We start from the raw sequence: 16,541 nt of genomic DNA on the forward strand, positions 1-16,541 counted from the left end.
TGCCTACAGTCAAGCATGGTGGTGGGGGTGTCATGGTCTGGGGCTGCATGAGTTCTGCCGACACTGGGGAGCTACAGATCATTGAGGGAACCATGAATGCCAACATGTACTGTGACATACTGAAGCAGAGCATGATCCCCCCTCCCTTCAGAGACTGGGCCACAGGGCAATATTCCAACATAACGACCCCAAACACCTCCAAGACGACCACTGCCTTGCTAAAGAAGCTGAGGGTAAAGGTGATGGACTGGCCAAGCATGTCTCCAGACCTAAACCCTATTGAGCATCTATGGGGCATCCTCAAACAGAAGGTGGAGGAGCGCAAGGTCTCCAACATCCACCAGCTCTGTGATGTCATCATGGAGGAGGGGAAGAGGACTCCAGTGGCAACCTGTGAAGCTCTGGTGAACTCCATGCCCAAGAGGGTTAAGGCAGTGCTGGAAAATAATGGTGGCCACACAATATTGACACTTTGGGGCCAATTTGGACATTGTCACTTAGGGGTGTACTGACTTTTGTTGCCAGCGGTTTAGACATTAATGGCTGTGTGTTGAGTTATTTTGAGGGGACAGCAAATTTACACTGTTATACAAGCTGTACACTCACTACTTTACATTGCAGCAAAGTGTCATTTCTTCAGTGTTGTCACATGAAAAGATAGAATAAAATATTTACAAAAATGTGAGGGGTGTACTCACTTTTGGGGCCTAAAAATTTGGAGATTTCCATTCTCTCATCATTGATTTGGGGAAACATATCGGGGGAGGATAGGGGTGTGTGAGACCAAACTACAAAAGTTTGTATAGTAGGAAAAAAATTCTATCGCTATGGACTCTAAATGGTCCTTACAGTGAACCCGTGCCTAAGCTACGGACTTTAAAGCATTTAGATTGCACGGTGAAAGTGTTAAAACAAACCATCAATGACCACTGTAGCTGCAGGTACTGTGAAGAAATGAGGTCTCAAATTCATCGCAGAAGCATTGCATTCCTTCTCTCAGCAGTCCAGCTCACCCTGCTCTTTGCAATAGAAATTAGAGACTGGAGGGGCTGCAGTAGGGAGGCTGGGGGGTGCTGAGCCCTTCTGGAAGTGGGTGGAGCATAACTGCTGAATGACAGCTGGAGGAAGGGGTTCAGGGGAAGCTGATTGGCTGAGCCACTGCTTGGAGAAGGAAACTGGATAAGCTGAGCTGTGGAGTCACTGCTAGGACGGTGAGCTGAGCTGCTGAGTCAGTGCCCCCAGGGGTGAGAACATGTGTTGTCAATACTGGGAGGGGAAGCTGAGCTGCTGAGTCAGTTCCCAGGGGAGGTGCACAGGTGTTGCGTCTCACTATGGGGGGGGGGGGGGGGATGAGTATGTTTAGCTGCTAAGTTAGTACCCAGAGGGGAAACATGGGTGTTCTGTGTCACTACGGGGGGAGGATTTAGCTGCTTAGTCTGTATCCAAAGGGAGGAGCACGGGTGTTCTGTGTCACTACTGCGGGGGGGGGGGGGCGTAATTTGCACTGCCGAGTCAGTGTCCAGAGGGGTAGCATGGGTGTTCTGTCACTGCTTGGAGGGGGGAGTTGAGCTGCTAAGTTAGTACCCGGAGGGGGGTGCACGAGTGTTCTGTGTCACCACTGGGATGCTGAGCTGCGGGGTCAGTGCCCAGAGAGGGAAACGTGGGTGTTGTCACTACTGGGTGGGGCAGCGCAAAGTTGAGCTATTGACTCCGTGCCCGGGGGGGGGGGGGGGTGCACGGGTGCTCTGTGTCCCCACTAAGAGGGTGCAAGCTGAGCTACTGTTTCGGTACGAGGGGGGGGGGGAGGGTAAGCTGCAGAGGGAACCTGCTTCCACTGTGAACTTTGAGGATGAATTGCTCTGCAGTGTCTGTAGCTACATGGGTCAGTGAGGGTTTGTGTTAAAGCTCATTCGCTGCTTGACATTCAAATACTTGGATGTCCATAGCATGGCCACAGGTTCACTTTAAGTGTGTGCTTTGCATCAAGGCTGTCAAAACAGCTTCCCATTGGTGACCCAAAGCTCCAGGACCCCCAGCTTGATGACGGCCCTGTGCTTTCCTATAATCCAGAGGCAAGGATTGAATCCATGCACAGGGAGATTGGACAGTTTAGGAATACCCTTTGTTTACATTGGCATTGAAGTCGGTTATCGCCTCCTGTGTGGTAGGAAACCATACAAAAATTTTTTAGCCGTGCGACGCTTTTCATTTTAATGGGCTCCTGCCCCTACGCGAAATGTCAGGAATGAAGTCCCTAACCTTTTTTAAATCCTGCCGCACCTAACCGCATGGTGCTGTCACCATGCCATTTGGCGTATGCAAAACCACACCACGGGTGCCGATGCGTGGAATTACCGGGACTCCTGTGCTTCTGCTACAATGCCGCGTGTTTCTGTGCATGTCAGGGACTCGCATAATTATACACACGTTCCTTACCTGAGCCTTGCCTAAATCAGGAGCATGGAGCATCCTTATTGGCTGGCTTATGGTCTCCCTAACGTCACCCCTTTTAATAGACTGATTATCAATATTTATTTTTCCAGCTGAAGAAGAGACGGAAGAATCTAAAGAAAGCTTGGAGTCCGCCAAAGAGATCGACCCAGCCAAGAAGAAAATGGAAAACGATCTCTCTGAAGCCAATGTAGCAATGGCTGCTGCCGCTGCCCTCGCCTCCGCCGCCACCAAAGCCAAGGTGAGTATGCGAGTTGCATGGGGGAGGGGGGGATAGGGGGTCCCTGATGGTTACTAACCAGGGATAGTCACACTGGGCGCATGATTGTTAGCTGTTGTCTTCAGTGAAAATGACTTTTCTAATAAGCGGATATAAAGGTAGCCAAATATTTACACCAATGTCCGCTTTTATGTAATATTAGGTCACCGCCTCCCAATCCATTCTCTGCACCCCTTTAATGCCATGGTTGGTCTCAGTGACCTATAACCAGGCACAGCTGGTGGGATGAGCTTAGAGCAGAATGCCAGCCTTTCTCCCTTGGCCTTCCTTGCTTTTCTTTCCTCCCTTGGCCTTCCTTGCTTTTTCTTTCCTCCCTTGGCCTTCCTTGCTTTTTCTTTCCTCCCTTGGCCTTCCTTGCTTTTTCTTTCCTCCCTTGGCCTTCCTTGCTTTTTCTTTCCTCCCTTGGCCTTCCTTGCTTTTTCTTTCCTCCCTTGGCCTTCCTTGCTTTTTCTTTCCTCCCTTGGCCTTCCTTGCTTTTTCTTTCCTCCCTTGGCCTTCCTTGCTTTTTCTTTCCTCCCTTGGCCTTCCTTGCTTTTTCTTTCCTCCCTTGGCCTTCCTTGCTTTTTCTTTCCTCCCTTGGCCTTCCTTGCTTTTTCTTTCCTCCCTTGGCCTTCCTCGCTTTTTCTTTCCTCCCTTGGCCTTCCTCGCTTTTTCTTTCCTCCCTTGGCCTTCCTCGCTTTTTCTTTCCTCTCTTGGCCTTCCTCGCTTTTTCTTTCCTCTCTTGGCCTTTCCTTGCTTTTCTTTCCTCTCTTGGCCTTTCCTTCCTCGCTTTTCTTTCCTCTCTTGGCCTTTCCTTCCTCGCTTTTCTTTCCTCTCTTGGCCTTTCCTTCCTCGCTTTTCTTTCCTCCCTTGGCCTGGCCTTCCTCGCTTTTCTTTCCTCCCTTGGCCTGGCCTTCCTCGCTTTTCTTTCCTCCCTTGGCTTGGCCTTCCTCGCTTTTCTTTCCTCCCTTGGCCTGGTGTTTTCACGTGGTCAGCAATGTCTCCTTATAGTTCTCTCAGTACAGGAAGCGGGTCTCTAATCTGTCCTGCCTGGAAATTGTTGATTATGAATACTGCCTCCTGTTGGAATCTGCTATCGGAGTGTAATTTGTTATCCTGTTGATGTTTCAATCCTCAGCACCTGGCCGCCGTGGAGGAGCGGAAAATCAAGTCGTTGGTGGCTCTGCTGGTGGAAACGCAGATGAAGAAACTGGAGATTAAACTGCGGCATTTCGAAGAGCTGGAAACCATCATGGACAGAGAAAAGGAAGCGGTAAGGCGGCCAATGGGGGCAGAGCATTCTGGGAATTGAGCAGCTCCTGGGGTCTGTGAGCCACATTTACCTTGTACAAGGAGGAAGGATGAGGTGTTGAAGCGGTCTTTGGGCACACAACCCCCCCCTCTGATCTATCTGGCACGCCATCCTTGTTCCTCACCAAAGCAGATTCCCTTTGACCCGACGCTACAGATGTGCCAGCCGGTCCCCTCCCGCTGGCGTCACTCCTCTTCTGGATTCAGAGAGGCTTCTGACCCGCGATGCCTCCATGTATGAGGACCGGTCTACATCCGACGCACACGCTGCACTTCACATGCTCCCTTGCCCGTCTCTTCACCCCTTGCTCTATTTATATCCCCTGTATGGGGTGCGTTGGCAGTCAGCCCCCCTCCCCCTCCTCCATCATTCCCTCACCAGTCTGATCGCTTCTGACAAACTGCAGGCGCGGCTCCCGCCCAATCTTTCCCGATGTCTGTTCTCCTCCCCACCACCCTGCAGATCCGTTTACATGACTGACGTCTGGAGTCGGTTCTCGCAGGGTGACCTTGCCCGCAGTTTATTGTGGTGCGCGTAATATGAAGGGTCAGGTTGGGTACATTTCTTACCAAGAATAAATGTCAGTGTTCATTAATCACTTGCCGTCCGCCAGCGGAACATATACTGCGGCAGGTCGGCTCTTTACCGCGAAACAACGTAACTGTGCGTCGCTTCGTGGGCCCATTCCCCCGCAAGGGAAGCTGATCTGCGGGTCCGGCGCCCACAATCGCTCCCCGTAGAGACAGAATGGCGGTCTGCTGCTGTAAACACGGCAGACCACTATTCTGTCAGCAATGAACACAGGGGTCCTCTTGTTTAGGAACACAGGGGTCCTCTTGTTTAGGAACACAGGGGTCCTCTTGTTTAGGAACACAGGGGTCCTCTTGTTTAGGAACACAGGGGTCCTCTTGTTTAGGAACACAGGGGTCCTCTTGTTTAGGAACACAGGGGTCCTCTTGTTTAGGAACACAGGGGTCCTCTTGTTTAGGAACACAGGGGTCCTCTTGTTTAGGTCTATCCCTCACCCACAGTTAGAAAGCACTCCCTAGGGACACATTTTTAACCCTTTGATTGCCCCTGGTGTTAACCCCTTCCCGGCATATTTTTAGCACTCATTATTGCAGTAATGTCACTGGTCCCCCCAAAAATTTCAATTAGGAATCCGATCTGTCTGCCGCAATGTCGCAGTCCCGCTAAAAATCGCAGATTGCCGCCATTACTAGTAAAAAAAAATAAAATTAATAAAAATTACATAAATCTTTCCCCTAGTTTGTAGACGCGATAACTTTTGCACAAATGATTGTCTTCTGTCACATATAGTGTTTTTGCTTTTAGGCCAAAAAGTTTAATTTTGGTTTCATCTGATCAGAGCTCCTTCTTCCACATACTTACATAGTAGTTGAGGTTGAATAAAGACAATAGTCCATCCAGTTCAACCTGTGTAGGTGTGTGTGGCCATCCCTCCTGAGGACTGGTGACCAGAACTGGACAGAATACTCCAGATGCGGTCGGACCAGAGTTTTATAAAGTGGAAGGATTATAGTCTTATCTCTGGAATACATCCCTTTCTTTATGCATGCTAATATTCTGCTGGCTTTGGCAGCTGCAGCTTGACATTGCATGCTATTGCCTAGTCTATCTTCTACTAAGACCCCAGATCTTTCTCAGATTTTGATTCCCCCAAGGGTTCCCCCCCTAAAGTGTATTGTGCTTTTATGTTTTTAGTCCCCAAGTGCAAAACCTTACACTTCTCCACGTTAAACCTCATTTGCCATGTATTTGCCCACTCTATTTTGTCCAGGTCATTCTGTAGGATTTCTGCATCATGATGTGAAGTTATTGCCCTGCCTAATTTTGTGTCATCTGCAAAAACTGATATCGAACTACTGATCCCGTCCTCAATGCTGTTTATGAATAAATTGAACAAAATTGGTCCCAGGACTGAGCCTTGGGGGGACCCCCACTTACAACCCCAGACCAGTCTGAGTATGCGTTATTTATTACCACCCTTTGGACACGCCCCTTTAACCAGTTCCATATCCAAGAGCAAACCTTGTGGTCGATGCCTGCAGACCTTATTTTGTAAATTAAGCGCTTGTGGGGAACTGTATCAAACACCTTAGCAAAATCCAGGTACATCACATCCACTGGTCTCTCCCCGCCCCCCATCTAGCTCACCTCCTCGTAGAATGTTAACAGATTGGTTTGACAAGAATGCCCTTTTGTAAACCTGTGCTGATTACTGCTCATGATGTTCTCTTTAGCAAACTCTTGGATATAGTCCCTTATCATCCCCTCCAGAAGTTTACATACTATCGATGTCAGGCTGACCGGCCTATAATTTCCCGGGACATGCCTCTGCCCTTTTTTGAATATCGATATACCGTTAGCTTTCCTCCAATCACCAGGTACATTTCCTGTCATAATACTGTCAGCAAAGATCAGGAACAGTGGTCTAGATATAACCTTACTGAGTTCCTTGAGTACTCTCGGATGTACGCCATCCGGGCCTGGTGATTTATTTGTGTTAAGTTTATCCAGCCTTTCCCTGATCTCACCCTCTGTTAGCCATAGTGGCAAGTCCTGTGTATTACTACTAACCATACAGTCATGGTCAGTGTACCCCATACAGTCATGGTCAGTGTACCCCTCCTTTTCCTGTGTAAAGACTGAGGAGAAAAAAGCATTCAGCACGGTTGCCTTCTCTGTGTCCTCTGTAACCATCCTCCCATCATCGTTAATTATGTGTGCAACATGGTCTGACCTCGTTTTTTTTGCTGTTGATATATTTAAAGTATTTCTTTGGGTTCTTTTTACTATCCCCTATTTGTCTCTGGAAGTTGATTTTGGCCATTCTGATTCCGTATTTACATTTCTTATTTGCCTCCTTGTATTGCTGGATACTGTGCCCTCTGATTTATATTTCTTGAAGGCCTTTTTTTTTTTTTCCCCCCTAATAAGTTTTGTTATAATACGGTTTAACCATCCCGGCTTGGCTTTGGTTTTTCTAAATGTATTTCCCATAGGAATGCACTGCGAGATGCTTTTGTTTAATATGTTCCTAAAGTATTCCTATTTTTCCTCCGTGGTCAGTGGTCCTAGGGTTTGGTCCCAGTTTATTTCCTCTATCATGGAGCACAATATGGGAAGGTTTGCCCTTCTGAAGTTTAGGGTTCTTATGTTCCCCACTTGCCTTGTTATATTGTTATTTACACTAAATGTGATCATCCTGTGATCGCTAGAGCCCAGGTTGTCCTGGACTCCTACCTCCGAGATTATGTCTGGGTCATTAGTGAGCAATAGATCCAGGACTGCGTTTTCTCTAGTAGGAGAATCCACCAACTGAGACATGTAATTATACTGTAAGGTTTTCCTGAAGAAACGGGCCTTTAGTGAGTGTGTAGTCCCCTCTTCCCAGTCAATATCGAGATAATTGAAGTCTCCCAATATGACGACTGATCCCAGCTTTGCCACTTTACCCAACAGTGATATAAATTCCAGCTCTACCTCCTCCCTTTGGTTGGGTGGCCTATAGCAGACCCCCACAATTACTTTTCCCTTCATCCCTATGGAGTTCTACCCACACGGATTCTACCTCCGTACTCATCCCTTCCATATTATCACTCCTCTCTATCACCCTTACATTATTCTTGACATAGAGACATACCCCTCCCCCTCTTTTTTTTTTTTCTTTCCCTGTCCTTCCGATACACAGAATACCCTTGTTGGCCAGCCAGTCGTATGAGGGGTCGAACCAAGTTTCTGTTATTCCCACAAGGTCTCTGTCCTCCTCATGTACTAACAGTTCCAACTCATCCATTTTATTAGTCTCCTGGCATTTGCGTATACCCCTCTTAGTTTTGTGGAAGTTGACAGTGAATAGTGCTAACTTTTATTCCTGTTTGGTCTGAGGTTTGTCCACAGAGACCCCATAATGGTTGACGTTACGGACCTACTGTTGCTGCTAACCCCAATAATACCTTCTATCCTTTGCTCCCTCCTAACTGACTCTACCTCTGAGCCCCCCCCCAACTCTTGGTTTAAAAGCCCCTCCAACTTTGTGGCCATCTTTCTCCCCAATAGAGCGGTACCGTCCCCATTAAGGTGCAGCCTGTCCTTACTAAAGAGCCGGTAGCCAACTGAGAAGTCAGCCCAGTTCTCCAGAAACCTGAACCCCCTCCTTTCTACACCAATTCCTCAGCCACTTGTTCAGTTCCCTAATCTCCTTCTGCCTCTCCTGTGTGGCTCGAGGTACCAGCAGTATTTCAGAGAAAACCACCTTGGAGGTCCTATTCCTCAATCTATTCCCTTAGTCCCTGAAATCATTCTTTAGGATCCTCCACCTTCCTCTTACTTGGTCATTAGTGCCCACATGCACCATGACCGCTGGGTCCTCCCCAGCCCATGTTTGCTGTGTCCCCCACACATGGCTTCTCCCAAACTGCAAACAGGACTTCTTATGGTTTTCTTTCACCATTGGCTTTCTTCTTGTCACTCCCATTTGTGGAGCACACGAATAATAGTTGTCCTGTGGACAGATTCTCCCACCTGAGCTGTGGATCTCTGCAGCTCCTCCAGAGTTCCCATGGACCTCTTGGCTGCTTCTCTGATGTATGTTCTCCTTGCCCGGCCAGTCAGTTTAGGTGGACGGCCATGTCTTGGTAGGGGCCTGGCTGGTCAGTTTAGGTGGACGGCCATGTCGTGGTAGGGGCCTGGCTGGTCAGTTTAGGTGGACGGCCATGTCTCGGTAGGGTTGCCCGGCCAGTCAGTTTAGGTGGATGGCCATGTCGTGGTAGGGTTGCCCGGCCGGTCAGTTTAGGTGGACGGCCATGTCTTGGTAGGGTTGCCCAGCCGGTCAGTTTAGGTGGACGGCCATGTCTTGGTAGGGGCCTGGCTGGTCAGTTTTGGTGGACGGCCATGTCTTGGTAGGGTTGCAGTTGTGCCATACTCTTTCCATTTTCCCATGATGGATTGAACAGCGCTCTGTGAGATGGTCAAAGCTTGGTATAATATTCTTTTCATAACCTAACCCTGCTTTAATCTACTCCACAACTTTATCCCTGACCTGTCTGGGGGGTTCCTTGGCCTTCATGATGCGGTTTGTTCACTAAGGTTCTCTAGCAAACCTCTGAGGGCTTCACAGAACAGCTTTTTTTATACTTATTAGAATAAATGACACACAGGTGGACTCTATTTACTTAGGTGACTTCTGAAGGCAATTGGGTCCACTAGAAGGGTATCAGAGTAAAAGGGGGTTAATACAAATGTAAACCACACTTTTTACCGATTTTTTATTTGTATAATTTTCCTTCCACTTCACAATTTTGTGTCGGCCTATTGTTTAACTTTAGCATAAAAGCACTTATTGCCATTTTAAATTATTTGTTAGCAAAGCCTATAATTTTTTTTTTTTTAATGAAATTTCTCCCATGCCCTTCCAGCTGGAACAGCAGCGTCAGCAGCTCCTGACTGAGCGCCAGAGCTTCCACATGGAGCAGCTGAAGTATGCGGAGATGAGAGCGCGCCAGCAGATGGAGCAGCAGCAGCACGGACAGAACCTCCAGCAGCAACAGCAGCAGAACCTACAACAGCAGCAGCATGGGCAGAACCTTCAGCAGCAGCAGCACGGGCAGAACCTTCAGCAGCAACAGCACGGGCAGAACCTGCAGCAGCAGCAACCGCACGGGCAGAACCTGCAACAGCAGCAACAGCCGCAGCAACAGCATGGGCAGAACCTGCAGCAGCAACAGCAGCACGCGCAGAACCTGCAGCAGCAACAGCACGGGCAGAACCTGCAACAACCGCAGCAGCAGCACGGGCAGAACCCCCAGCACCCATCACCAGGCCCTGGAGCCCCCGGTATGGGCCACATTCCAGCTCCTCCCCACCCAGGTGGGATCATAGGTCACCCTCAGCAACAGCAGCCGCCTCCCTATGCCGCTCACCACCAGATGCCACCTGCCCATCCGCCACAACCAGGCATGTATTCTGGCCATTGGCAGGGGAGTGGTAAGTCAGAATGTTTGTGATTGGTGGGGAGAGTGGGACGCTTTTTTTGTCACCAGTGTGCTAAACTTTACGGCACTCTTTGGGCTGGGACGGTGTTCACTCTGGAATGTTCTTGGTGGAATGGTAGTGCGAGAATGGCGTATGACTGGTAATAGAGAATTCATCATATTAAGTGGAGGTTCTGCGTGCCGTTTTAACTGAGCGCGCTCTGTTCATGGCGGACGCAAACTGGCGGGATGTTTTATACGTTAGGATTTGTGATTCGGATATAGAATATACAGAGAGGTGTGCTGCAATGCGAAGAACACGCTGACAGGAGGGAAAGAGCAGAGAGATGAGCTCATTACTCCGCTGCTTCTCCTTTTACTGTCCAGTCACAGGCTGGGGGAGGAACAAGTCCTTTTTAGTCTTACTGCAGCAGAAAAAAATCTGTTTGGCTGCTCTGCCAGACAGGGCTGTACTGTGTAGCAGAGCTCTGAAAATCTCAGGACTGCATGAGCTGAAATACAAATCCTTTGGCACATAAAACTGCTCCCATAATCAGGTTTGCTGGGAGTTCAAGTTTTTATGCAAGACAGAAACACTCAAAGCTGAAGTAGGATATGGTGTGTATAGTTGTGTGTAGGAGGGGTATGAATGATATTGGCTGCATCTGCACAGGTGGCGGTGACCTTTCTTCCTCCTTTCTATAGACTGTTGGGTGTTCTTTACAAAGACGGGTGCAGGGTGGCCAGGGCGGAAATCAACAGACATGCGTACACATGTTTATACACTCCGGGGTCAGAGAGTGGGCGCTCGGGGTGCTACAAGGCCGGGATCAGTAGGGTACGTGCTTGGGGTGCTACAAGGCCGGGATCAGTAGGGTACGCACTCCGGGTGCTACAAGGCCGGGGGCAGTAGGGTACGCGCTCGGGGTGCTACAAGGCCGGGGGCAATAGGGTACGTGCTTGGGGTGCTACAAGGCTGGTGGTCAGTAGGGTACGCACTCAGGGTGCTACGAGACCGTGGGGGTCAGTAGGGTACGCACTCGGGGTGCTACGAGACCATGGGGGTCAGTAGGGTACGCACTCAGGGTGCTACGAGACCGTGGGGGTCAGTAGGGTACGCACTCGGGGTGCTACAAGACTGTGGGGGTCAGTAGGGTGCGCACTCGGGGTGCTACGAGACCGTGGGGGTCAGTAGGGTACGCTCTCGGGGTGCTACGAGACCGTGGGGGTCAGTAGGGTACGCACTCAGGGTGCTACGAGACCGTGGGGGTCAGTAGGGTACGCTCTCGGGGTGCTACAAGGCCGGGGGTCAGTAGGGTACCCACGCAGGGTGTTACAAGGCCGAGGTCAGTGGGGTACGCAGTTGAGGTGCTACAAGGCCGAGGTCAGTGGGTGGGCTCTCGGGGTGCTTCGAAGCCGGGGTCAGTAGGGTACGCTCTCGGGGTGCTGCGAAGCCGGGGTCAGTAGGGTACGCTCTCGGGGTGCTACAAGGCCGGGGTCAGGGTACACTCTCGGGGTGCTACAAGGCCGGATGCGTGCAGCCGATAAGAAGGGAAGCGTCCCTCCCTTGCTTTTTTTTATTGGCTGTACAGCCCAGGGCTGCTATTCGTGGTTTGGGTCTTCTGACATACATGCCTGGAGGTGGCGGATTACATTCCGCACACCGGATCACAATACGTCAATGCTGCAGTGCTGCTTCTGACCACAAGGGGGATGTTCTCTAAAAACTGGCAGTGAATACGGCTCATCGATCTCTCTGCACCGGACTTTGTTTGGCATGGATCCCTTTCTATCGGCACAGATTACATCTTCGTTCAGTTAAATTAGTTGATGAGAATTATGCTGCGGTTATCACTCACACCAGCAGGGGGCAGAGAAACTTCCATTGTCTATGGACCTCTTAATACATGTGAGGGCGGTACCTGTGCGGTGCCACGGAGATTTCTGTGGTTGATGTATCCGCAGTTATCAGTGGCAGTGATGTCGGTGGTACCTGCTGAATACGGACCCATAAAGATGTGCCGTCGGCTATGGTAGGGGTGACGGGTACAGGTTTAGAGGCAAACGGTAGTAGAACCTAACCCCCCCCCGCACATATACATTAGACGAATGGTCAAGTCTGTATCTAGTGTGGTGAAATGGGCTTTCTGTGTTAGGTTAGGATGAGCGGGGGGCAGCCTGTGTGGGGATCGGAGGGGCTGTGGGGATCAGAGGGGCGTGGGGCTGTGGGGATCAGAGGGGCGTGGGGCTGTGGGGATCAGAGGGGCGTGGGGCTGTGGGGATCAGAGGGGCGTGGGGCTGTGGGGATCAGAGGGGCGTGGGCGCGGGCCTGTGTGGGGATCTGCGGGGGCGCGGGCCTGTGTGGGGATCTGCGGGGGCGCGGGCCTGTGTGGGGATCTGCGGGGGCGCGGGCCTGTGTGGGGATCGGGGGGCTGGGAGCAGGGGCTTGGGCCTGTGTGGGGATCGGGGGGCTGGGAGCAGGGGCTTGGGCCTGTGTGGGGATCTGCGGGGGCGCGGGCCTGTGTGGGGATCGGAGGAGCGGGCTTGGGCCTGTGTGGGGATCGGGGGGCTGGGAGCAGGGGAGCGGGCCTGTGTGGGGATCGGGGGGGCGCGGGCCTTTGTGGGGGATCGGAGGGACAGGGGGCGGGCCAGTGTGGGGATCGGAGGGGCAGGGGTGCGGCTCTTGTGTGGGGATCGGAGGGGCAGGGGTGCGGCTCTTGTGTGGGGATCGGAGGGGCAGGGGTGCGGCTCTTGTGTGGGGATCGGAGGGACGGGGCAGGCCAGTGTGGGGGTCCAAGGGGGAGGGGGGCCTGTGGGGATCTCATGGAGTATGCAGCAGATATTTTCAATGCAGAGGCACACATTGTAGGATGGATGGGGATATCCACTCCCATCTTGGATGACCATGCCGATTCCCTTCCTGACCAATAGGGTGGCAGTACAGAGCAGACTGGGAGGGGGGGGATCTGAAGATGATTTAACCAATCCCATCCCTGGGAACGAGAATACTGGCTCAGCGGTGCTCCTCCCCCTCCCTCCCTCCCTTTGCAGTCACAGAACGCTGACACAGGTAGCGGTAACCACAGAAACTAACGCTCTTATTTCATTTTTGCAGGTCAGATTCCTGGGCCGAGCGCCATGTCTGCACCTCCAATGGCATCCCGGATAATGCCCAACATGCATCCCGCAACTGGACCACCTCACCCCCAACCCCCACAGGCAGCAATGCCCCCCATGCCAGGTGGGATGATAGGAGCGCGACCGCCAATGGCTCCAAATGGCATGTGTAAGAGAGCTTTATCCTTCTCTTTACCAGAGTATGATGAGCCAAATCCAACTCTGTACCAGAGGAGCTAACACTCTAATGTCCCCTCCCCCCCCCACAGTCACACACTATTATACATTTATATAGCTCTGACATTGGATCACTGAGCCAATCACATCAGTCTCTGTACCAGAGGAGCTTACACTCTAATGTCCCCCTCCAGTCACACACTATTATATAGCTCTGACATATTCCATAGCGCTGTACCCAGGGCTGAATGTTGTATGAAGCATTGCATAGGTTGATTATAGCCGTGTATTTGGAGTGTGTGTGTATATGTATATGTATATATATGTATGTGTGTGTGTGTATATATATATATATATATATATATATATATATATATGTGTATTTGGAGTATATATCTAATATAAAACCTGTATTTGTCTGCAGATCCAACGCCACCACCCCAGCAACAGGCGGCGCCGCCACCACCACCACCCAACGACGGACCAACACCCCCTCCTATGGTGCCTCCCGCCACAGCGGCCCCATAAGCGGGTAGCGCCGCGTCCGGCCCGCCTCTCCCAGCTGTCATTTTGTACCCGGAGTGAGGAGTTTTTATACAGCCGGATCCGCGTACTTTGACCAGTGAAATGACTGCAGGCCCCGCGCTTTTTAGAGTATTTATTGGAGAAAGGCGTCAATCCATGCGTACTTCTGAGAGTTTGCGTGTTCCATTCCCCTCCCCCGACCTTAGCATTCAACACTGATTCCAGAATTATTATTTTTTTTTCTCAAAATGCCATGTTTGTTTTTTGTATTTGTGGGAGATCCATGTTGCATGTTTAGCTTCATTTTTAACTTTTTTTTTTTTTTTGGTTTTTTTTTTGTAATAAAAGATCTTCAGTAAGTTTGCGCCTTGTGTTGCAACTAGCGGTACTTTGTCCTTTTTTTTGCCCACTAGGGGCAGCACCTGAGACCTCCAGCTCTGGACCCCATATACTAACAGTTACATCGCTTTTTGTTTCTCGGCGCAGAGAACGGTCAGATGTGTTGCGTCTGTTAGTCTGAAATCTACCTCTCTTGGGAAATTAATGTGGACTGCGTCATTTTTGGGGAGGGGGGGTTCAAAGTCCAACCTGATTCTTCCAGATTTACAGTGATGACTGCTTGTGTCTGATTTCCAGTGCTGAGCTGTCCCCATCCACTTCACCCCCGCCTGTTTCATGGTGTCACCCAAATCCAACTGCGAGAGTGACACCATCATTATGGCCTTGATGGAACAACAAATTGGAGCAGCAGTGCCCACCCTTTGTAGCTGGCAGCCCGATTGGAGCTGCAGTGCCCACCCTTTGTAGCTGGCAGCCCGATTGGAGCTGCAGTGCCCATCCTTTGTAGCTGGCAGCCCGATTGGAGCTGCAGTTCCCATCCTTTGGAACTGCAGTGCCCATCCTTTTTAGCTGGCAGCCCAATTGGAGCTGCAGTGCCCATCCTTTGGAGCTGGCAGCCCGATTGGAGCTGCAGTGCCTACCCATTGGAGCTGGCAGCCCGATTGGAGCTGCAGTGCCCATCCTTTGTAGCTGGCAGCCCGATTGGAGCTGCAGTGCCCATCCTTTGTAGCTGGCAGCCCGATTGGAGCTGCAGTGCCCATCCTTTGGAGCTGCAGTGCCCATCCTTTGTAGCTGGCGGCCCGATTGGCGCTGCAGTGCCCACCCTTTGTAGCTGGCGGCCCGATTGGCGCTGCAGTGCCCACCCTTTGTAGCTGGCAGCCCGATTGGAGCTGCAGTGCCCATCCTTTGTAGCTGGCAGCCCGATTGGAGCTGCAGTTCCCATCCTTTGGAGCTGCAGTGCCCATCCTTTTTAGCTGGCAGCCCAATTGGAGCTGCAGTGCCCATCCTTTGGAGCTGGCAGCCCGATTGGAGCTGCAGTGCCTACCCATTGGAGCTGGCAGCCCGATTGGAGCTGCAGTGCCCATCCTTTGTAGCTGGCAGCCCGATTGGAGCTGCAGTGCCCATCCTTTGTAGCTGGCAGCCCGATTGGAGCTGCAGTGCCCATCCTTTGGAGCTGCAGTGCCCATCCTTTGTAGCTGGCGGCCCGATTGGCGCTGCAGTGCCCACCCTTTGTAGCTGGCGGCCCGATTGGCGCTGCAGTGCCCAGCCTTTGTAGCTGGCGGCCCGATTGGCGCTGCAGTGCCCAGCCTTTGTAGCTGGCGGCCCGATTGGCGCTGCAGTGCCCAGCCTTTGTAGCTGGCGGCCCGATTGGCGCTGCAGTGCCCAGCCTTTGTAGCTGGCGGCCCGATTGGCGCTGCAGTGCCCAGCCTTTGTAGCTGGCGGCCCGATTGGCGCTGCAGTGCCCAGCCTTTGTAGCTGGCGGCCCGATTGGCGCTGCAGTGCCCAGCCTTTGTAGCTGGCGGCCCGATTGGCGCTGCAGTGCCCAGCCTTTGTAGCTGGCGGCCCGATTGGCGCTGCAGTGCCCAGCCTTTGTAGCTGGCGGCCCGATTGGCGCTGCAGTGCCCAGCCTTTGTAGCTGGCGGCCCGATTGGCGCTGCAGTGCCCAGCCTTTGTAGCTGGCGGCCCGATTGGCGCTGCAGTGCCCACCCTTTAAGGCTGAACTCTGGGGGGGAGAAAGACATTCATATTATCGCCATCTGCTCCTAACCCCTTCCCGCTGGCCCTTTTTTTTTTTTTTTTTTTTTTTTTTTTTTTTTTTTTTATAAAGGCTTTAATTCTAGATGGGCTTCCTGATCCATTGATCACATAATTGGGATCCTGTCCTACTGGTTCCTGATCATTGCTAGATGACTTGAAGATGATGGTGACAGCGCAGTCACGGTTCTGGTGGCACACGGTTTAGGGGTGTTGGCTGAACAGATGTGCCAGCGCAGCATAAGACCCGGTGCCGTGCTACCATCTGTGCACAGGGCTGGCGTTGGAGCTATTAAATTGACCCATTTATACTTCCCTTCATGGTCTGGAGTCCCAGTCCTCTTATTGCCAATGAGTGGGGGGGTTCTTCTGTCAGGGCCCACCTACCTGATAAGGACGGTTCCCTTTTTGACTTGCTAATAATACAAAGGGTCCTACATTTAGAAGTAGAGGGAGTAATAATACCGGTCGGATGTATACTCCATGGGCATAGCTGTCACCGGAACCAGCATGGCGGACACAGGACCGTGGATTAAAGCACAACTCAGCTTTTAAGCTTAAATCTGCCCATTCCATGGTGGGAGATAGCTTTGTGTTTTTTAGAAAGCAG

The 16,541-nt window shown here is 51.4% G+C and overlaps 1 protein-coding gene across 1 annotated transcript in view; it reads left to right on the plus strand.

The window, feature by feature from the left end:
- Positions 1-14,103, plus strand: part of SMARCC1 (SWI/SNF related BAF chromatin remodeling complex subunit C1) — a 47,666-nt gene extending 33,563 nt beyond the window's left edge. The window contains exons 18-22 of the mRNA XM_082259045.1: positions 2,544-2,692; positions 3,849-3,983; positions 9,464-10,031; positions 13,134-13,304; positions 13,737-14,103. Coding sequence (XP_082115171.1) covers positions 2,544-2,692; positions 3,849-3,983; positions 9,464-10,031; positions 13,134-13,304; positions 13,737-13,840 — 1,127 coding nt within the window. The 3' untranslated portion in view covers positions 13,841-14,103. The remainder of the gene's footprint in view (positions 1-2,543; positions 2,693-3,848; positions 3,984-9,463; positions 10,032-13,133; positions 13,305-13,736) is intronic.
- The last annotated feature ends 2,438 nt before the right edge of the window (positions 14,104-16,541 follow it).

This window comes from Pelophylax lessonae (assembly GCF_965119305.1).
Source record: "Pelophylax lessonae genome assembly, chromosome: 5".
In the NCBI taxonomy this organism is placed as follows: Eukaryota; Metazoa; Chordata; class Amphibia; order Anura; family Ranidae; genus Pelophylax; species Pelophylax lessonae.